This window comes from Acomys minous (genome assembly GCF_964271855.1).
Source record: "Acomys minous genome assembly, chromosome: 3".
Classification (NCBI taxonomy): Eukaryota; Metazoa; Chordata; class Mammalia; order Rodentia; family Muridae; genus Acomys; species Acomys minous.
In genome coordinates, this window is record NC_140485.1 from 125,352,013 (window position 1) to 125,375,013 (window position 23,001).

The 23,001-nt window shown below is 43.1% G+C and overlaps 1 protein-coding gene across 1 annotated transcript; it reads right to left on the bottom strand.

Moving 5' to 3' along the window:
* Positions 1 to 4,157: 4,157 nt before the first annotated feature.
* Positions 4,158 to 22,978, bottom strand: ADAT2 (adenosine deaminase tRNA specific 2). Its single transcript, XM_084777070.1, has 6 exons — positions 22,769 to 22,978; positions 19,394 to 19,498; positions 12,950 to 13,100; positions 10,906 to 11,012; positions 6,773 to 6,845; positions 4,158 to 6,633 (listed from the first exon to the last, which is right to left on the bottom strand). The coding sequence occupies exons 1-6, from the start codon at positions 22,862 to 22,864 to the stop codon at positions 6,590 to 6,592; spliced, it is 576 nt and encodes a 191-aa protein (XP_084633196.1). The 5' UTR covers positions 22,865 to 22,978; the 3' UTR covers positions 4,158 to 6,589.
* Positions 22,979 to 23,001: the final 23 nt, after the last annotated feature.

The window sequence follows — 23,001 nt, forward strand, 5'->3', positions numbered from 1 at the left end:
AAATTTGCATTTGTCTGAATATTTTGAATAAACTATGAGCAGTATGTGACAAAAACCCATCTGATAAATGCTGCATAGTATGGTTTTTATTTACTTTTAACTTGTCTAAAAGCGAAAGCCGAAAAGATTTGACACTATAGTAACTGTTGTTAAAGAGGACGGATGCTTAAAAACCTTTTAACATAATCATAAATAAAATACATCTAGTCTCAACACAAATAAAGTGGTGCATTATCTTTTCTCCTTGCTACTCTTAAAAGTAATATATAAAGAAATAACATAGTTGAAGCCAAAATAAATATTTTAGTGTCTCCAATCTTGCTTCCATATTTATAAACAAACTTCTTGAGAGCCATGGTTACGAAGGAAAGCTGCACAGGGAGCTACATTACCCAGCTGCAGAGTCATGGAACTTGAAGGAGCATTGTGGAGATCCAACGTAGTCACCGTTCCCACCCTTGATCAGGAGAGACAGGAAACGCTTTCTACAAGGCCAGGCTGTGTGGCCTGCAGAGCTGTCGCTACTTTTCACGTGCCCTTGCAGCAGCAAAGCCGGCACAGACAGAAACAAATGGGAGTGCCTGTGACCCTTGAAGATGTATTGACATCTTATTTTCATCTTAGGTTCACAAGTCCCCTAGATATTTTTCACTTGATTTTTTTTTTTCAGCCACTTAGAAGTGTAAAAATGTGATCAAATGAAGAATATACAAACACAGACACTAGGGTGGATCTTGGTCCATGGGAGATCCTCTGTGGGTCCTTTCTCTAGATTTCTGTTTATGCTCTCAATTTGTTAAAAGAAAAAATGTATCCTGACACTTGTGAAAATGAGAAAGATGACTTTATTCAGGATTAGGATGGTATAGGCACTACAGAATTTGTGATCTTGCGATTCCCCTCAAGTCAGACAGAAAAACAATGGGGGAGGGGCAGCTTTTATGATGACAGAGCAGGATAGCGGGGTGGGGAGGAAGGAGGAGGCAACAGGATGAGGAGGGTGCTACTGCTGTCCTGAGTCCTGCTCAAGGTAAGGCAAGGTCATTTACACCAGTTATTGGGGTGAAAATTTTAGCTTCCTCTTTGGAGGGAGGGGGACTCTAAAGACTGCTAATAGGACTCTTGTAAAAGGCTATGCAGGTCTAATAGACAGCAGGGCCAATGTTGTGGCCTGGTTAAGAGGGCCTGGAACCTGACCAAAGTCTGGCCAGTTTTTTGTCCAAATCTCATGACAAAGTTTCATGACAAAGATTGCTAGCTATCACTGATATGTGGCGTCCAATGTGTAAAAGTCCACTTGAAAGTCAGGTGGGAAACGAGACATAAGCCTGCTTTTATGAGCTCAGCATACAAAAATGTAGGATCCTAAAGATGTCAGACTTTCACCACAACTCATACCCGCCTGACCCATAAAAATAACATCACCCATCAGGCCTTTCCTCACTCTGCACAATTAGCGCCCTGTGAAATAAGGAAAGAGCTGGCAGTTGTCTGCACAGATGAAGTCAAGGCAGTCTCATTCCTTTGCCAAAAGGCAGGGAAATCAATTGCTGATGTCTCCTCTCCTCAAGCCTCCTGGAGGTCAGCTGATTTGGAACAACCAGGCGGCAGGACTGCTTATCCAAGCTTTAAAAACACTACTTTTAAAACAAATGAAGAAAAAAAAAATTAGTCTTAGCTTTTGCTTTTACCTACACTCAAGTGGTGGTGCTTAAAATATTTTACTTCAAGATGTCTCTATGGAAACACACACACACACACAGACACACACACACAGACACACATACACAGACACACACACACAGACAAGAAAACTTGTATTTTATGGACAAGAGATTACCAGCCTAGAATCCAATGTCCTTTTGTATTACCATAGGCCATCTGTGATGTCAGAAATATCTTGGACCATTTTTTCCACAACCCTGTGTTATAATGAAAGTCACATAATTATTTCTTTTACTGAGAAGGAAGTCAAGAGTGAAAGTACTTCCTTTTAGAGCTTCCTTTTGATTTTTATTGACAGTGTGCTGTTTAAAATATTACTAGAAAAATTATGAATTTTTTGGAACATATAAGAAAGAGGAAAAATGAGATAAAATAATTTAACAGCTGCTTTTTAATTTGTAGAATTAACTTTCCTTCCCTCTGTTCCATTAAAGATATTTTCTTATTTTTAAAAGAGGTTACAATTTCTTCCTGCCACAGACTACTCACTCACCTCAACAGAGAGGGAGAAAACCCAAGCACACAGTGAATAAATAAGACTACTTAACCAACCAAATGACCAAAATTAGTGTCACCTGTAGAGTCTGCTGGCCTTGGTGTGCCTGCAGATAAGAAAGCACCAAATAAACAGACCACTCTGTTAGCCAGAAGAGCAGGGCAGTGACCACCAAGCAGCAGCACTGGTGACAGGGCCAGGAGGACAGAGATGAGACAGTGTCAGTGGAGGAAGGTAGGTTCGGCTGCAGTGGGAGAACACACACGCCTGGGCTGGGCCCCGAGTCCTACACCGAAGCCTGCGAAAGGAAACGGTCAGCAATACAAAAGACAAAGGAAATGTTCTAGGTCTGAAGGCGATGAAAATACAAGACAGCTAAGTGTGACATAGCCCTAGCATGGAAGCTGGTTTTACAGGGCTGTAGGAAATTCTCTCCAGGGCTTGGCTGGGCTAAGTGGAAGGAACTGGACTGCTGATGCTAGATTAAAGCCCATGAGCATTCAATGGCTGGATCATTAATTACAGAGTGATGATGGCACAGAACAGCAAGCACTGTGTGTTTAAATAGGGGCAGGGGACCGGGAGGACTTATGATGTAGCTCTCCAAAAAAAGAAAACAAAAAACTGAAGAAAAGGGCTATAGACATAGCTCAGTTGCTGCAGTGTTTGCCTAGCACCCGGGAAGCCGGGAGACAGATTCCCCAGCACCCATAAACCTGTCTCAGTGGCAATTGCCTAGAATCCTAGCACTCTAGTAAAGGCAGGAGGACCAGAAATCCGAGTGAGTTTGAGACTAGCCTGGGGCTACATGTGAAACAAAACACAAATGGGCACAGTGGTGGTGGGGGCGTGGGGGGGTGGGGAGGTCTTAGAAAAATAAAGGATCTTGCCTGTATCTGGGTCACTGGCTGCTTTCTCCATATTTCATGTGTACAACACAGGAAATGCAAATAAATCTTGACAGGACTTTTCATCGGGGACTGCAGCCTGTCAAGGCATGACTTAGCACCCGTTCTCAGGAGTTTGCCACACACCCCGGCAAACGCTGGACACCTCAGCAGCTTAGACGGAACCATTTCTCTTTAACTTCTCAAGGACGGTCGGGGGCTCTACAGCCTGCCTGTGTCCTCCGCCTTCCTAACTAGCTCATGCACAGACTGCAACTCTTACTTGTTCTCTCCCGCAGGCACAACCAGTATGGTTCTGTTGGATATCAGCTTTTGAGCTGGGTCAATGTTCAGCACTCAAGGCAGTTTCACTATCTGTATCTATAGCTCCTCACCATCGAGGGGACACTGTGTTCGCAGACTTGGTGTCTATGACATCCACAGGGATACTAAGCCAGCAGCGCAGTGCCCGTCCCTAATCTGCAACAACTGACCCAAAGTGATTTCCCCATAGGAAACTTTGCCTGTGCCCAAAAATTCTGTTGGTGACTGGAAAGAGAATTTTGAAGGTGGTAAATGAGAATTAGGCCGTTCGGCCCAGCTTAGGAATCAGGAAATGTCACCCAGCCATCCGCTAAAACTGAAAAGGGAAAACACACACACACACACACACACACACACACACACACACACACACTGCTTTATTTTCTGGAATTATCTCTTTGCTTCCTAAGCAGTTCTTGTCCCTGGGATAAGATGCCCACACATTATTTCTGGCTCTATGCTTTTACCTCAGGTTTTTGTTTATGAATTATTCTTTTTTCCCTAAATTCAAACTAACCACTTTCAAAGACTTACTATGAACCCACTGGTCATAAGGCAAACGGAATAACCTGGTGGTACTCTACAAAAGAAAGATCCCAAGTTGTTTCACCTACAGATAATAGCCAGAAAATGATGTGAAGTCAATAAGTATAATGATGTCTGCTTGCAGGGAAGCATAGGAGCCAGAAGTGAATTATGACCAACTGCAAAAAGAAACACACTACTCAAGGCACTAAAATTTAATGAGAAGACAATTTTTAAAGTAGATAAAACCGAAGAGAAGATGCACAGACCATTATTGTAAATTTAAAATCCTGCATATTCTTCGCTCATAAAACTTCTGAAATGCTGTTAAAAACACACACGCAGAAAACCACGCAATTATAAATCCTCTGAAGCATGTAACAGTGATTAGCTGCGCCCTCCCCCACCCCCGGCAATATAAAAATACGACCGCCACAAACACATTCCTGCCTGTAATGTAATTCAAACCAAACAAGTCAGAGACAGCGCTCAAATGGCAGAGTCAACAAACACAGACGCTTTGCATCAAGAACTTGAATGCACTGAAGAAACCGAGGGCGGTGTGGGCGCTGCTTTGCGGTGGAACGGCGAGGCCCCCTTCTGGGCACAGTTGCACACTGCGCCCAGGGAGGCTCCGAAAAGCCGAACCTTGCATCAGTGACCCTTATTGGGGATTTTGTTGTGAGGTCAAATTTTTAGATACTCGATTTAAATTTTATCATTTGCATTCGAAAGAGTAATCGCTTTGTTGTTTCGGATTAAATGGATCATTTTATTCAATCCTGTAACTGCCGCTGCTGCATTCTTACTTCAAATAGCGACTGGCTATAAACTGGGGGGCAGGGAGTTGGTGGCAGGGTGGCAGTGGCGAATATTCCTACATAGGCCAGGCTTACCTTGAATTCATGATTCTTTTACTTCGACCTCCCCCGGCCTGGGGTTACAGTGACTGGCCCACCAGCACCTATCATCCTCCAGCTACGGACATAGTGGACGATCTTTCCCTTTATCTCTCTTGAGAATATAAAGTCTTTGTTTTGAAAGTAGAAGGTCTTTATTTTTTTCCAGGGAAGAAATAGACCTTAAGAGAATAGTTGCTCCGTTATAAGAACTATTCTACTTTCAATTTTATCTTTAAAATTTTTAAAATTATATGTGTGTGTGTGTGTATGAATTGTGTGTATGCACATGTAAGTGTAGGTGCCCATGGAGTCCAGAAGAGGGCGGTGGATCCCCTGCAACTGAACTTACAGGCTGTGAATCGCCCAGTGTAGGTGCAGGAATCAAACCTGTAACCTCTGGAAGAGCAGCGTATATTCTTAAACCCCCAGCCATCACTCCAGCACCCGCTACTTAAAGACTATTCCTCCTGAGAGAAGGCATGAATAAAATTTTATTGTAGCAATATGCTATGGTTTTTTTTAAAAAATGACTCTTAAAGGTTCCATTTTATTTAAATACTTTTAAAAAATGTTCTAGGGTTGGAGAGCTATCTTGATGAGTAAATTGGTAGAAAGACCTGAGTTCAGGCTCCAAAATTCATATTTAAAAGAGGGAAAGAAGGAAGGAAGGAAGGAAGGAAGGGCATGGTGGTGCATGTCTGTAATTCCTGCAGTAGAGGACACGGGCAAAACCCTGGGCATTCCTGGCCAGCCAGCCTAGCTACATGGAAACATTGTCAACAAACAAAAAAAACCCAGCCTCCCCCGCAAAAATACAAGAGGAATATGGGGGCAGGGGTGGGGAGGGTGCTTGTAAGGAACAACACCTGAGATTGCTCTCTGACTCCACACCCACACACATGAACCTCCAACATGCATGGTCATATATGTAAAGTCATGATACAAGTTTGGATGAGCCCCGGTCCCTGCGCCCTGGTGGAGTCAGGGGCACAGTGAGGGTCTCAATGCACTCAGGAAAATACTAAGGCTTTCTTTCCTTCTACCTCATGTTTTGATCTTGATCAATCTTTCATAGACTTGTCTTTTTTCTCTTTTTCGTGCACATGTATGTGTGTGGTGTTCATGTGTGATATATGTGCTTGCACTTTTGTTTAGGGGGGCTCCATCTGGACATATGAGGCCTAAAGTTGACACTGGGGGTCCTCCTGATCACTCTCCACTTTACTCATTAAGGCAGTCTCGTTTGAACCCAGAGCTCACCAATAAGGCTAACCTAACTCATTAGCTGCCCATCTCTACCTTACAAGCTCTAGAATTACAGGCAGGCCACCAAACCCACCTGGCATTGGTGGGTGCTGGGGGCCCAGGCCTCATGCCTGAATGGCAAGCACTCAGCCATCTCTGTAGCTAGGAAGAGCTTCCTTCTGACAGGGTTCAAGCTGTGCCTGAATGGGGCCCTGGCACTGTTTGCGGATCTCTGTGACCTCAAACCTTAATCCTTCCCCTTCCCAAAACAGTCTTTCAGCTTTGTGGAGAGCTAATAGTTGTTTACATCTGTCAGACTCTTTTAAAAAGGGCTAATTTGTTCCCTTAAGAGAGCAAATGACCAGAGAGACACCACTTTCCCACCCCGTAACAACAACATATAAACATGACCAGCGATGTTGACGGCTCTCAGTTGGGAATTCTGTCAGGTCTCCGAAGGGTACTAGTCTTTTATCAGAACAGCATCAGGATTTCTGACAATCCTTTTTCCGAACTTTTGATTTTGGTGCTAGGGAAAAAAAAAACAAACAAATAAACAAAACAGTAACAACAACAACAATACCCAGACAAGTGGAAAACGAGGGATGCCAAACCTTGCCCACACCAAGTGGTTCTAAAGTGGGACACTACACCAGAAGAAAACTCACCATTTGGGTTTTCCTGTTTGTAGAAGGTCTTTAGGAGCTCCACGGCTTCCTCAGCACGGTACCCGGGGATGCACTGACAGGGAGAAACATGAGGTGAGCATGGGCCATGACCGTGCGTGGGTTATAAATCCCAACGGCGGTGTAGAGACAATTACGAGGACATAAATGGACTTCATGCAATGCTCATTACTTAGAACAAATATTAGCACGTGTAAAGATGTACATCTGCAAAAGAATGGGTACCCAGACTTAACCAAATGTCTGTCTAATCAGTCGCTCTGTGGGTACTAGGGCTTCTGGAGTGGCTGAATGAGATTGCTAAGCAGGTGCTCGTGAAGCTTGAGCTGTTTTGTTTTGTTTTGTTTTGTTTTGTTTTGTTTTGGAAACAGGGTCTCTCTGTGAAACCTTGACTGTCCTGGACTCGCGTTGTAGACCAGGCTGGCCTCGAACTCACAGCGACCCACCTGCCTCTGCCTCCCAAGTGCTGGGATTAAAGGGGTGTGTCACCATGGCCGGCTAACACGAGCTATTTTTACCTGCTGTATTTTCTAGCATCTCACCAAGCATGGGATGATATACACCCTGGACTGGTAAACTACTCTTGGTAGAACAAATCCAGTCCACAGCTAAGAATGACAAGCTAGTGTAGGGTAAAAAAGGCCAAAGAAAAAAAACACCCTGGCTCTACTTGACCCCCAAGTCCAAGAAACTAGGGTCAAGACAGAATCCTACCAATCCCTGAGCTTGTCACACAAAACCTACTCATCGAGCATGAAACCCGGAACACGAAAACCCACCAATCCCTGAGCACCACCCCCTTTCGTTCCGCCCAGCTCAAGACTTGAAATCCCACCTATCTTCACCCTGGACCGCAACCCCACCCCCACCCAAACCCCATATAAACCCTGTCTTCTGTTTAGTTCCCACTGCTTAGGTAGCCACCCTCCTGGGTTTTCCCCTCCCAGTAAATCTCTTATGTGAGCTTTGTGCTGTGAGGTGAGACTTTCTGGTATTCCTTGCCCCTCCCCCCACCCCCATTGCCAGGATGCAGAGCTGGACCACTTTCTCCGGGGAAACCATGCCTTCCCTGTTAGAGCTGAACTGTTAGGCTTGCGCTGGGGACACCGTCCCCTGCTGCAGAAGCAGGACCTAGGTAGGAGAAGCCTTCCCTACGGAGCTGCAACACTTACAGCTAGCAATGGTTTTTATACACTTAAGAGGTTTTTTTTTTTTTTAATTATTAAACAAAACACTATGTGACAGAGACACTTCTCTCACAAGAGGTAAAAAATATTTACTACCTGGTACTTTACAAAAAAAAAACATTTTGCAAGTTTTGCTACAGGGGATTTAAGAAAACTGTTGAGTTGTTTTTGTTCTGGGGTAGATGGGCAGGGAGACAAAAACATGTGAAAGAATAAACACAAAGAGAATCACAAAGAACAATTAATGAACTGCGGGGCAGATGAACATGTACAGAGGCAAGGAAGCTCACTTCCGCAAGGGCTGTGTGTGGAAGCAGGCTTGGAAGGGGATGGGAAAGAAACTAGACATTCGAGACGGGGCCAAACGCTTGGGGATTTTAGCACTAGTCTGGAGAGACTGGGAAGGATCTAATTCATCCTGTGACATTTATGAAACAAAACAGTCATCCTTCAAAGTGCTGTCCAGCCATGCACCTGCAGATGGGAGGCCAGCCTCTCTGGGGCATTGCTAAGACTGGACCTCCCTTCCTGGAGCCTCACTTGGCTCCTGCCTGGGATCTTCCCTCATGGTAACAGTAATTGTCCTTCTTTCCTTCTTGCAAAGTGCTTCACTTTCATTCTCATTTTCTCTTCAGTCTCCTCCTCACTGTCTTATGCTCTCCAGGCTCCACTGAAGCTGACTCCCGGGCACCTCAAGGTATCACTGATGGAAACATGGTCTCCTTCCCAACACAGCCAGGTGCTCAGAGAGGACTGAGCACACACACGCTTCACTTACAATCCTCGCCTGCCCTGGTCTCTCAGACACCACCATCCTAAGCAGTGCTGGTCAGTGTGTGCAGGGACTGCACAGCAGTTCTCCCTTCACTCTCCAGTGCCCATCTGAACACACCACGCCCTCTCCCCAGGCTTGGTAAAGCAGTGCTTCTCCATCATTACTGCCTAGTAGAATTACACGGGCAACTTCTGCAAGCACAGATGCTGGTTCCTGCCTTTTTATTCATCTGATCTAGGGTCTGAGCACAGAGAATGTCCAGGAGATTCTAACATGTGGTCCGAGGAGAAACACAGAGTTACAGGTGGGAAACACTAATAACAATAACAACAACAACGACAACAATAATAATAGTGAAAAGTCTATGGGTCTAGATAGCAGCATGGCACTCTAAAGGACCAACTGGAGCTACACATGTGAAGCTTTTAAGAAAAAAAACCATATTCTTAGAAAAATAAGTGTTTTAAACTGAAGAGATACTAAAAATGAATCACCATCTTTTTAAAAATACTTCCTCAGGTTTTCTTGTGAATTTCTTGCCACCTATAACACAGTATTATATTAAAAGAATCTATAACTGACCGGAGATCCCACCTCCCTTTTGTCCTCTGTCCCATGAGCCTGTCCGGAAGAAAAGGACACCGCATCCAGAAACCCAGGATACCAAGGCTTTAGCGCTTCAAGAGACCTCCTTAGAAGGACATTTGGCATTAACCCTTGATCCACGCTTTCAAACCATTGCACCCTTTTCCATTGAGCCACCAAGGTCATGTAGATGCACTTTTCAAGCTAAGAAAGACTGACAGCACCAACACACTTGAGAGAGAAGTGTTCACATCTTCATGTCACCAACATGTGTGTATGTGTGTGTGTGTACATGTGCCTGTGATATGTATACACATGTGTACAGGTTAGTGGGCAAGTGGTACCCAGAGCACAGGTTTGACTGCCTGCTCTCACCTTCCACTTCACTGAGACAGAGTCTCTTTTTTGACACTCAGTACAGCAGGCGAGCTGACCAGGTCTCTCCTTGTCTCTGTACCCTACCTCACCGCTGGACCCCCAGATTCCAGATGCCCACTACTGCATCTGGCCTTCCGTGGGATCTGGGGACCCTAATTCAGGTCCTCACGCTGCATGGCCAACACTTCACCCACTGAGCTGCCTCCTCAGCCCCTCGCCTACATTTTAGAGAGTAATGTCCCACTGTGTCTGATTTCCAGGAACATATCTTAGTTTTGTCCAGGAACTTTGAGAAAATAGGCTGTTCTCATAAAGGAAGTACCATATATACAGAGCTAGCAATTTGTGTACAAGGAGTTAAATAAAGCAATGCCTAGGTAGCTCCTAGAAATGGCTGGAGAAATGAAGTCACTTTGCTATGCTAAATACATCAGTGGCTAGGAAAGCTTATGCTCAGCGGGGGAAATTCAAGGCAAAGGATTTTTAAAAACTTGCTCTGTGCAGGACTAGGGCTCTCTATGTCCTTACCGAAGCTATGGACGTGTGAGGTTACAAAGGAAAGCTCCAGAGTTTACTGACTCTTTCTCTTTCGGAGTATAATGCTTTGGGACTGAACCTCCATCTTGGAGAGTGAACCAGTTTAGGAAAATGGGTATACATCCTAACATATAGATTCTTACTGCTTACACTTTCAGCTATAAAACCTTTGATGGTGTGGCAGGAGTTCAAGGAAAAGCAGAATTTCTAACAGATGAAAGGCATGTAGGTTCTCTGGTCTGGGGGAAGTCTCAACATTAAATGGCATCGAAAAAAGAATGAAATTGCAATGATAACTAGATAGTAATAATGGTTTGTGGCAAAGTGATGGAATTTGTGCCTAACTACTGTTGGCTGTGACCTGCATCCCAGTTGACCATGCAGGCCAAGTTCCACCATCACACTACAAAGCCAGCATCATTTGCTCCAACAGAGAGCTAGTCTCCCAGCCCACACAAGGCGCTGGTGAACTCTGCTAGGAGCCAATCGTTCGGGGAAGGACACAGATTTTCTTCCAGTGAGATGCCGTCTGATTCGGTCATGGGTTTTTGGAATACTGACCACTCTCAATTGACAAGTCCAACAGGAGATGGATAAACAGAAGAACCGGGGTGGCCACGGGACAGAGGGAGGGCACAAGCAGATTATATTACCTGAAATGGTTTCCCAGTATTAGGTAGGTCAGCAGAGGCAATGTTTAGGACGGAACCACATCCACCAAACCGTTCATTCTGACAGCCGTAGACGACCAGCGGGATTTATAGTACAGAATTAAGGTCCTGCATAGGATGGGCAGAATCCTGGCAAGAGGAGGCCGATGCTAACTCCTTTAGTAAGCTTCAGCTAGACTTCAAAACAACTCGAGTCTTTAAGATAGTAACATTCAGTTATACAAAAAGAAGAGAAAGAGGCTTTAACTATCTAGAAATTAAAATCTAGCAATCTGTAGGTTGACAAGATGGCTCAGCCGGTAAAAGCACTTGCTGTGCAAACAGGACGACCTGAGTTTGATCCTTGGAGCTCACGTAACAGAGGAAGGAGCGAAGCAACTCCTCAGGGCCGTCTCTGACTGCTGCATGTATGCCGTGGCATGTGCTTGCCCACGTAACAGTAGTATTACATGAGTAAATGAAACCTGGTCGTTGTAAACAGGACAGACACTAAGTGCTTTTGCTTAATATGCAGTTTATCCAATTTTCTGCTCTTTTCTAAATCACTTTTTCAGAACCACTGCAGAATTAGACATTTAATTTAGGAATTTCACCTTTTAAAGTACGTAATTCAGTCCCTGGAACACACGGTAGAAGGAGAGAACTGATTCCTGAAAGTTGTCTACTGATTGCTGTACAGCTGTGAAGGCACGAACATGCTCCCCCCCCCCCCCCCCCCCGGCAATAAATAAATAAATTTAATTAACATGTAAAAAAGTTGATGGAAGCTTGGTGTGGTGACAAGTGCCTATAATCCCAGCTCTTAGAAGGTGGAAAACCAGGAGCTTAAGTCCAGCCAGCACAGTGAGATCCACGCCAGCCTGAGCTACACTAGAGCCAGTCTCAAAAAAAAAAGAAACTAAAACAAAATAACCACCCAAGCAAAAGCCAAAACCCTACCCACATTGTTCCCTGTTCTCTCCTGCAAGATAGGAGGAGGAAAACAGTCTAACAACTCCTCCAATGATGGTGCTAATAGCTCCCCCTTACAGGAAGACAGTATGTTTCATTGTACCCAAAAGGCTCTCTGTATTGTTGGAAATGTCAAAACTACACATAATTTTAAAAACAATTGAAAATATAAGTATGAAGAAGCACTTGCCTAGCACTCAAGACTCTCAGTGCTATAAAATAAGTAAATTCTAGGCGGGCATGGTCTTACATGCCTTTAAACCCAGCACTCGAGAGACAGAGGCAGACGGATTTCTCTGAGTTCGAGGCCAGGTTGGTGTACAAAGTAAGTCTAGGACAGCTAGGCCTGTTACTCAGAGAAACCTTGTCTTGAAAAACCAAAAATAAATAAATAAATAAATAAATAAATAAATAAATAAATAAATTCTAGAGACTAACTACACTTAGCATTTATGTTGCTCACTCTATGTAAGATACAATCCAACTAATGAACACCAACTTACTAATTTCCATGCATGTATAATATCAGGTGCAATTTTACTTCTTATTTACCTTAAACTTAACCTCTTTTTTAAAATTTTCTTTTCCTTTCTTTTTTTGTTTGTTTTTTGTACTTTTGTGATAGGTATTCATGGCAAAAACTGATTAAGACAGAAAATATTTAAATTACCCATAACATGTCATGAAGAGGCAAAACATAGCCCTCAGAATGTCTCCTGGGCTCTAACTTAATTGGATCCATCCTTACACAAGAGTTTAAGTAAGTTCTGAGCTTCCTGTAGCTCATGTGTTCAACAGTTTCGCGGCTATTGATAAAGAGAAAGTAACTTTGCTATGTAAAGATAACCTTTCCTGTTTCTGGCTAAATTGTACAGTGTGCTTCCTATCTCTGTTTCTGCACATTAAGAAGCTGGAAGCTCAGTGACAGTATGCGCTTAGCATGTGCAAGAGCCTGGGTTCAATTCTCAACATCAAAAAGAAAGAGCAACAGAAAGAGGAAAAATGGGTTATATATCTGGCCCTTTTTTTGCTCCCAGGCAAAGCAAAGACAGGAGACGAAGAAGGCAAAGGATACTCATGAGGCGGAGAGCGGCCGCACACATGATACATGGCTCCACAGTGACGTACAGTACAGTATGTTCAAATACTGTAGAAGGACCCAGGCCACGTCCACGACACCACTCTAGGACCTGATCGATGGCCACCATTTCCGCATGTCGAGTAGCCTGAAAAGAGAGAGACTCACGTTGACATTGTTTGTTTCATAGAACTGATTTCTCTAAATATCCAAAAAAGCATTCCTAGCATTCCTTTCTGCCCTCGGTGGAGAGCAGGTTTCTGGGCGCCTTGGAAGTTCCTCAGATCAAGCATGGTAGCTTCACCAACAGGGATGCCAAATCCAATGCACTAACTTACACCTTGCTGTGTTTTTTTAGAGACATTCTCATGGACCTTGGGGAAATTTTTTCATTAAAATATTCTAGAGGAGATTAAGTCTCAAAAAGATGTCTGTGGTTTCTGAATGCTTTAAGGGAAGCTTGAAAAATCTCATAAGCTTGTGCTCTAGTTTCAGAAAGATTTCCAACTGACCTTACCCTAAAGCAAATCTGTACTGAGTTCACTAGAATGCCATGGTGTTCACGTTAGGAGATGAGATTTTATGACACTACAGACCTTAAAGAAGCATAGCCTTTGGATGTCGGGTACTTCGTGGGAGACAGTATTCTACAGGAGAAATCACCCAGCATGTGGAACCAATCACACTGACACTGGACTCCTGACAGTGATGCGCTTATTATGGTCGCGAGCAAACTTTGGATCCTCCGTGTCTAAACTAGAGGTTACTGCTATCTTCTCCTGTACAGATCCCAGTGCACTTTGAGCCACACCAAGCATAATGTGGCAGGATGCTATTTAGGTACTCTTCTTTCTCCTTATTAAAATAATTTTAATGCAGGGGGTGGAGAGATGGCTCAAAGAATAAGAGCACTTGCTGCTCTAGCAGAAGACTAGCGTTCAGTTTCTAGCAGCCACACTGGGTGGCTAGCAAGTGCCTCTAACTCCAGTGAACTCCAGTTCCGGGAGATGCAACACTCTCTTCTTGCTTCTGAAGGTACCTGAATGCATATGGTTCATATATATTTTTTTTCAGGTGTTGGGAGTTGGTCTGATGCTATGTATTTTAATGCTAATTACTGGTCCCCAAGATCTGGTCCCTGCTCAGATGAGCACATTTTCCTGTATACCTGTCCTTGTTGTATAAGCCTTGTTCCACCTAATTTAAAGTTAGTTGGTTAATAAACAATGCTGAAGCTTAGGATTTGGCAGAAGAGAAGGGGGTGAAGTTTTGAAGTTGGTAGGCCAGAGTCGGGGTACCAGGGTGCAAGGAGGACATGCAGGAGAGGAAAAAGAATGGACAGATTCCAGTAAAGATAATAACACAAGTACCTGGGACCTTGGATGGGAGAAATATAAATTGATATTGGGATAATAGATTAGTTATTATGTTCACTTCTGTGTGTGCTTAATTTTGAATGAATCTTAGTATTGTGGGAAATTGTTGATTAATGAATAAATAAGATTGTACTAAATATATGACTGAATATTAATTATTGATATTCATCAACACTAAGGCCTGTACACACACACACACACACACACACACACACACACACACACACACACACACACTTTTGTATAGCAGTTTCCTTTGAGGTAAAGTTTTCTACCTTGGACATGAGTTCCTTAAGACACAGGATATAGCTGATTTTGAGTCATTTCTGCTCCTCTAAGTAACACAAATAAAACTAACTGGCCCACCAAGGTGGACTTCAGTGAGATCCTTACTTTTGGTCTGTTGCTTCCTCATCTGAGGTGAGCAGACATCTGTTCACACCTCCCCAGAGTAGTGTCACACAGCACTACACAGAAAAGAAAATAAACCTTTAAAATAACAATGCAAATTCTATAACACATATAATATACCAACAATTAAGTAAAGAAGATGCAGGCAAATTAAACCTATAAGCAGCTGTGAAATTTAAATAGTAATCAAAAGTTTTCCACAAAGATAAGCCCAGGACTGGATGGATTTGTGGCTAAATTCTACCTTTCTTTTTGTTTCTTTTAAGACAGAGTTTCTCTGCAGCTCTGGCTATCCTGGAACTCACTCTACAGACTAGGTTGGCTTTGAACTCACAGAGCTCCACCTCCCTCTGCCTCTCAAGTACTGGGATTAAAGGCGTGCACCACCATAAATCTTTTGGCAGTTGAGACAGGGTTTCTTTGTGCAGCCTTGGCTGTCCTGGACTTGCTTTGTAGACAAAGCTGGCCTCGAACTCACAAAGACTCCCCTGCTTCTGCCTCCGGAGTGCTGGGGTTAAAGGTGTGCATAACCATGTCCAGCTACAAGTCTGACCCTGATACCAAAACCAGATGAGGATGCAGCAAAGAAAGAAAATTGTAGACCATCTTTCTTGATGAACATAAATGCAAAATTTCTCAATATTCTGACAAACCTAATGCAAGAATGCAGTAGTTCACACATTAATAAGCTAGTTTCATTCCAGAGGTGTAAGGTTGGTTCAACATACAAATCAATAAATGCAACAGACTATAGAAATAGCCTTAAAGACATAAATAACATGATCATTTCAAGAAATGCAGAAAAGGCATTTGACAAATTCAATGCCTGAAAAACTAAGAATAAAAAGATTATATTGTATTATAATAACGGCCATAATAAAACCCTACAGGTAAACTAAATGAGGGAAAAACTCAAAACATTTCCTCCAAATCATAGCATGAGATGAAAGTGACCCCCCCCCCAAAAAAAAGCCTATAGATCAGAAAGGAAGAGGTGAGAAGTGAAATTAACTCATTTTTGGATGGCATGATAAGGAGCCTTGTGGATTCTACCAAAAACCTTCACATCTGACATTTGACATTTTCAGCAAAGTGGTAGGATAGAAAATCAGCATAGATGAAACCAGTAGGTTTTCTATATATCAATAGGCAACTATCCAAGAAAGAACTTAGGGGGAAAAATCTTACCTTCGTAATAGCTTTAAAAAATATGTAGAAGTCAGTCACATCAATGAAGTGAAAGACCCCTATTCTATAATAAAAACTTTAAGGCACTCAAGAAAGAAATGGAAGAAAATGGAAACAGAAAGCATGTCCATGAGCATGGATTAGTAGAAATAGCTCTAGTACAAAATCTACAAATTCAATGTAATCCTTATCAAAATTCTAATGGCATTCTTTGCAAAACGAGAAAGAGCAATTCTAACCTTAATATTCAATCACAAGAAAACTCTGAATAGCAAATGCAATCTTAAACAGAAAGAACAATTCTGGAGGAATACATTACAATGCCTGACCTCAAATTACGCTACAGAGCCAAAGTGACAAAACAGACATTTAGACTAGTGAATATGGCATCAAAACATGTATATAGAATGTCTATTTTCGTCAGTGAAAGAGGGAGGGAGGGAGGGAGAGAGAGAGACAGACAGATAGAGAGAGAGAGAGAGAGAGAGAGAGAGAGAGAGAGAGAGAGAGAGAGACAGACAGACAGACAGAGAGACAGAGAAACAGAGACAGATACAGAGACTCAGAAAGAGAGAAAGACTGGGTCTGGCTGAGCTTTTAAAACCTCAAAGCCCACCTCCTCCAATGAGACAGCACCTCCTAATGCTTCTTGAACAGTTCACCAACTGGGAAGCAAACATTCAAATGCATGACTCTATTGGAGCCATTTCTATTCAAAACACCACAGAGTGCATGTGTACACATATGTGAAGGCATGTGTACCCATTTGCATGCAAACAGAGTTAAGGGAGGATGTCAGGTGTCCCATCTCATCTCATCACTGTCGGTTCCTCTAAGATAGAGTCTCTTACTGAACCTGGGCACAGCTGGCTGCAGCAATCCTACATATCCTCAGTCTAGCCTTCCCAGCTCTGCAGCCACAGGCACCTGCATGGCCACACCTAGTTTTTTATATGGGTGCTGAGGGACTGAAATTCAGATGCCTCATGCTTACACAGAAAGAAATCTTACCCATTTCCCCAACCCCAAAAGTACTATATTATGCAAAGTATCCCAGTCTCAGAACAACAAATACTGCATATTTTTTTCTCAAAGGTGGAACTGAGATTTAAATTTCCGTATATGTACATTTGACAAATGTATACATTGAAGGATACAAATCATAAAACCATGAGAGGGGAGTAACAGTTGGTAAGGGAGAATAAGGGAAGAGGAAAAGAAATGAAAAAATAATGCAGTCAGGCAGTGGTGGTGCATGCCTTTAGCCATGGGGGTCAGAGGCAGGCTAGCTCTGAGTTTGAGGCCTGCGTGTTCTACAGAGCTAGTTCCAGGACAGCCTGGACTACACAGAGAAACCCTGTCTTGAAAAACCAAAACAAAGCCAAAACCAATAGCAAAAGAGGGCAACAGACTACATGTGACAAGAAAGCAGAAAGGGAACAACTGGGGAGGAGAGGGGCTGGGAGAAGAAGGCCACCAGAGAGCGTGCACAAACATCTCACAAAGAAATGTATTACTGTGCACACTAATTTTAAAAGAAACCTAACACAACAGTCCAATTTAAAAATAGCTTAATGTAAGACACAGATTCTCTATGCACTAATTTATAATATCCAGGACAATGACATTTGTCAACAATTGATAGTGGGCGCTAACTCTATACACGCTAACTAAATTCTGTATATGATTTAAAAAAAACAAAACAAAACAAAAATCTGCCCTAACAAGCACAGCACTTGGTGCTCATCTTCCTGTGACATGGAACATGGTGAGAAACGTGCTGGCCTTGGCCCTCGATGCCTGGATAGCCAGTGGCAGACAGGAGCAAGCCTGGGAGATAACAGAATCAGAAACCCAGGAGGAGAAGGACTTACAGAAAAGGGAACCGTTCTGGCTGCATACCAATACAACAGAGGACTTATCGCTAAAGATGCCTCCAGCTGGAGCCTTTTTAAAGCTCAGATTCAGAATTCCTGAGAGGCAGCATCCTCCCAGCTCTCAATAAATACCAGTTGAACTGAGTCACCTTGGCTAAATCCCCCCTTTACTGATAAAGAAACACAAGCTAAGCCATCTTATCATGCATTGAAAATACACAGGGAACGGGTGTGGGCACGGCAGAGTGGTGTTGGTATCTTAGCCCAAAGCAGAACTATAGTCTTCTATGCTGCATTCAAAGGGCGAGGCTATGTGAGACACAGGACAGTGGAATAACCCTGGTTAACTCCAAAGGATCTAAGAAATCAAAGTGACTGGGAATCAGCCACTACTTCTCATGTTAATCACATTCCATCAAACCACAGAGCACAGATGGGTACTATGATAATTATTTAAATCGGAATTGCTAGGTACACATCAACGTACTCTCTAACAGCAGCATGTATATTATCTGCCTAGAATGTTTTTATGCCCTCATAACCGCTTTGTGAATCTGGGTTCCCACTTGACATGAGTTTTGCTAAACCTCAGGTTGTGATGGATGAACTTTAAAGGCCTCAGAGCCCCAATGCCAACACTAGACTGCTCTATGCTCCCAAAGCACGTTAAGATCAAAGTCCCTATGGACGGCATCATAGTTATGCTATTCCTGAGTCCATCTGACCCTTTATAAACACAAAGTGTAGCACACTTTCCCCTACTTCCACTTCCCAACGTGCATACCATGACACACTGCTGTGACATCATGTTGAAGAAGCCCTGTTGTGTAACCATGAACTTTCCAATCCGATCACAGTAACACCAAGTAATGGAAGCGGAAACACGTGTCGCTGAAGACAGCTCATCTAGGATGCCTTCTTCCCCCGACACCCAAAATGTTCTCTCTAATATAATCCTGTTATGCCGCCCTCCAATTTTTTACACTCAGGGTTCCCCCCAAGAGAAAACAACTAGAACTAGAAAATTATCTACTATAATTTTACAGCTTCATTTAACATTTCTGAATTTTTGATATCTAAAATGAAAAATTGTAGAATCACTGTTATAATCGGGGGGGGGGGGACCCTACATTTACCAAGGAATAAAAAAGACCTAGGGCTGGAGAGATGCCTCAGTAGGTAAAGTGCTTGCTGGGAAAAGAATAAGAACCTGAATCCAGACTCCCAGAACCATGGAAACAGCCAACCGTAGCCACATATAGCCATAGACAACCCCAGGGCACAAGAAAGGAAATGGGATCCCTAGAGTTCACTGTTGGCTAAGTGCAGCAAGAGATCCTGTCTCAAAAAACAAGGTGGGAAGTGATAATGGTCGACATCAACTTGCAGCCTCCATATACACACACATACACACACACACACACACACACACACACACACACAGAGAGAGAGAGAGAGAGAGATATCCCACAAGCACACACAAAGGGGTGGGGGAAACTCCCCCACAGGACACATTTGGTCTTGCCTTGCCAACTGGTCCCCACAATGGCTCTAGTATGTTTGTGCTTTTTTTTCACTGTTCGACTCACATTTTTTGTTTGATTCACTTCATTTCTTCCCTTCCCCACAACTTCATTGTTATAGACCATAAGGCAGCCAACAGGAACTTCAGTATTTTCAAGTGCTTCTTTGGCCTGAAACACAAAGTGGAAAACCTGAGGGGTGATGCTCAGGGCTTGAAAGGCTATGCAAGAAACAAAACAACAACAACAACAACAACAACAAAAACCAAAAACCAAACCAAGAAACATGCAGAAGAAGCAGACACGAGGATAACGGTGGGGACAAAGGAACAGGGCTGGGCTTCCCCTTCTCAGATCCGGCGTCCTCCTGCTGTGCTGCGCTGTGTTCTCTGCTGGGTCTCCATGTTGTTAAGGAGGACTCAGAAATTCCCCTTCTCAGGTCCTGAGCTTCCTTTTCTCTCAGTGGCTTCTGACCAGCGCTCTCAAAATACCACCGCTTCTCAGAGGTGAGACACACATATTTACAAAAAGGTGGGAGAATATGTAACATGGGTAAATATTTAGTGGTAATATGTACTTTGCCTTGATAAAGTTCTCCTTGATTGATTTTTTGAGCTTCTCTAAGATGATGGAAATGATCCCATGGAGTACCAATACCATAAAAACAATCACCCTGAATGCCACTCTTTCCACAGCCTTCTGTTCTAGGAGATACAGGAGAGTTGAGGGACGCTTTATGTAAGAGTGGCACAAACAATGAAAATATTTTGGAAAGTTTTTTTTAATTGAAAAATAAAATCATTCATATTACATCTCAATTGCTATCCCGTCCCATGCATCCTCCCATTCCTCCCTCCCTCCCACTCTCACCCCATTCCCCTCCCCTATGACTGTGACTGATGGGGACCTCCTCCCCCTTTATATGATCATAGGGTATCAAGTCTCTTCTTGGTAGCCTGCTATCCTTCCTTTTAAAAACAAATATATGTGAAATCTATGGTCCACATTGCACAGAATCACACATACATACACCGTACACACACACACACAAACACAGTCACACACAGTAAGCTGATGAAACTTTAATAAGCTCTTCAGCGATTTCCCTGGCTTTGATAGAGTACTCAGGCAAGCTGTCCCACTGAGGAAAATTACACACTTGGGTCTTCTCTATGTACACTTTCACTTTTTGTACTGTGGTCTATAACTATTTCAAGGGAAAAGTTAGGAACCAAGCTAAATAAGGAGGCTCTAGGAAGCCTATTGAGAAAGAAAGGAACGCAGGGCTGCTGACTGTTGACCCTAGAAAAATATAGGCCAGCTAGGTGTGGTGGTGCACGCCTATAATCCCAGTAATCCCAGCACTCGCGGAGGCAGAGACAGGCGGATCACTGTGAGTTCAAGGTCAGCCTGGTCTGCAAAGTGAGTCCAGGACAGCCAAGGCTACACAGAGAAACATTGTCTGGAAAAACAAAAAACCAAAACAAACAAACAAACAAACAAAACAACGAAGAAGAAGGAGGAGGAGGAGGAGAAGGAGGAGGAGAAGGGAAAAGAAAGAAGTGCCACAGAGCACTGCTATCTCGCAGCCTTTCTCTGCTCCCAGGTTGATGGAGGGCTGGGCTTCTTGGTACCTAATTCCTCTGGGTCCTCTCATTTTAAAAAAAATTGTAAATATTGAGATGATTGATTTTAACTATATTCCATTACCATAAGCTGGTCAATTGTACTAAATGTTTATTTGTTATTGTCTTAAAATTCATTCATCCAACTTGTTACTCATTTCTCTAACATAAAATAAAACAAAAACTTCTTACAGAAAAGAAGGACGAGGAGGACGAGGAGGAGGAGGAAGAGAGGCTTAACGGGTCCACCATTCTAAGGAAGGCACACGGTATGGCTAGAGGAAGTGGTTTTATCACACATAAAGCTCTATTTTCTGATGCAAAAAAAAAAAAAAATCTCGCTAGAAGTGATAGGACTATTTTAAAGAGACAAACAACGCTACTGATGAGGAGTGGCCTCCTAGGCCACGGTGAGGGTGATGGCTGAGCAAATGTAATGGCGATGTGGAGAAAGCAAGGTGAGAAAAATGCAGTCTGTGAGGCTTGATTTAGAGCAACTGTTTTCCAATACATATACATTAAAAATGTATGTATGTATATTTCCTCTGCTGACAGTTCAAACCTTGAGTGAAAGCTGAAAGTCCATGTTACTCCATCCTATCTCAGACTTCCCAAGGCCCCTCCCTTGCCTCTTCTGGCCATGCCCTTTCCTCTTGCCACACATGTATGCAAAGGGGTTCAAGCAAAACAGGTCTATCCGTGGCTTTGAACTTAAGAAGCTGGCTTTCCGTGCAAGAGGCCAAAGCGGCCACTGAAATGATGACTTGATCTTCCATAAACAACAAATTCTTAGCTTCAAAACTGAAGAACAAAGGCTCTCTTTTTCCCACCCCAGACTCTGAGAAAGATGACAAACCAAAAATAGTGTTAATAACAAAAAAAAAAAGGAGACTACATTATTCCAATTAGGAAAAAAAGATTTGTGCTTCTGCTTTCACAGGCATGGAAACAGATGAAGACTGCTCACAAAATGCCAGCAGGGCTATCTCTGAGGTCAGGATTTTTAAGCAACTTTTACAGAATCTGTTAAACATTCTAGGCTTTAATAGGAATGTGAACTTTTGTATTCATTAGAATTAAAAGTTAAAAATATTTTAATTTTGCAAAAGAATAAACAAAAGGAGCATTCCTGCGCCAAAGGCTGAGCTCAATTTTAAGGCCTTTATAATGATGTAAACAAAATTGGTGAGTGGGTGTCTATACCACCTAGATCCACGTAAATATATACCATAATGTTCACATAATGAAAAATATATATGCCATACAAACTTCTATTCCTGGCACAAATCAATACGAGCGAAACCAAAAAACCAGCAATCCCACCAATGTAAGGAAAATACAAGGGTAGAGAAAAGTATTGTAGAAATGTAAATAAATGATAGGCGAAGATTATACCGAGACACGTTTTCATATGACCCTCTACCAGAAACATCTTCAGCTTCCTTCTATTATATATGTTCAAGGATGTCGTGAGCAAACCACAAAATCATGTGGCTGTGTGGATTCGAAAGTAAGTATCCATCCGTGAAGAGGAAGGTAGGCAGGTAGGCATATATCCCCAGGAGACAGCCAGGGTTATATGTAATACATACTGCACACCAATCAAACAGTTTCTGTATTTTTCTCTCAGCCTCAAGTACTATGAGACAAGGCAAAAGAAAATTCCCCTAGAATATAACAAGCTGTTGATTCAGATATTTTGAGAGCTGATAATGGTGATGAGAAAGCGCGCCAGGAACATTTGCTCAGCTACCCGGGTCGGTATGTAGCCTGGAGAAAGTTTGCACTCTCAGCATCTACCTGCCGGGTTCCTCACCATTCGCATCGCCTCTTCCATCCACTTTTCAGTCTCCTGTGCGGATACCAAGCACGAGCCGTCTGTAGCAGCAGTGGAGTCCACTTTCTCCTCCATACCTCCGCCACTCTGAGACTCTAGGCCAAGGAGCTAGAGGAGAGAGGACAGCGGAACGCGGAAGGCACGGGCCCTTGCTTCCGGGAAGACGGAAAAAGGAGAGGCACCGGGAGCTATTTGTGGACGGACCCAAGCGT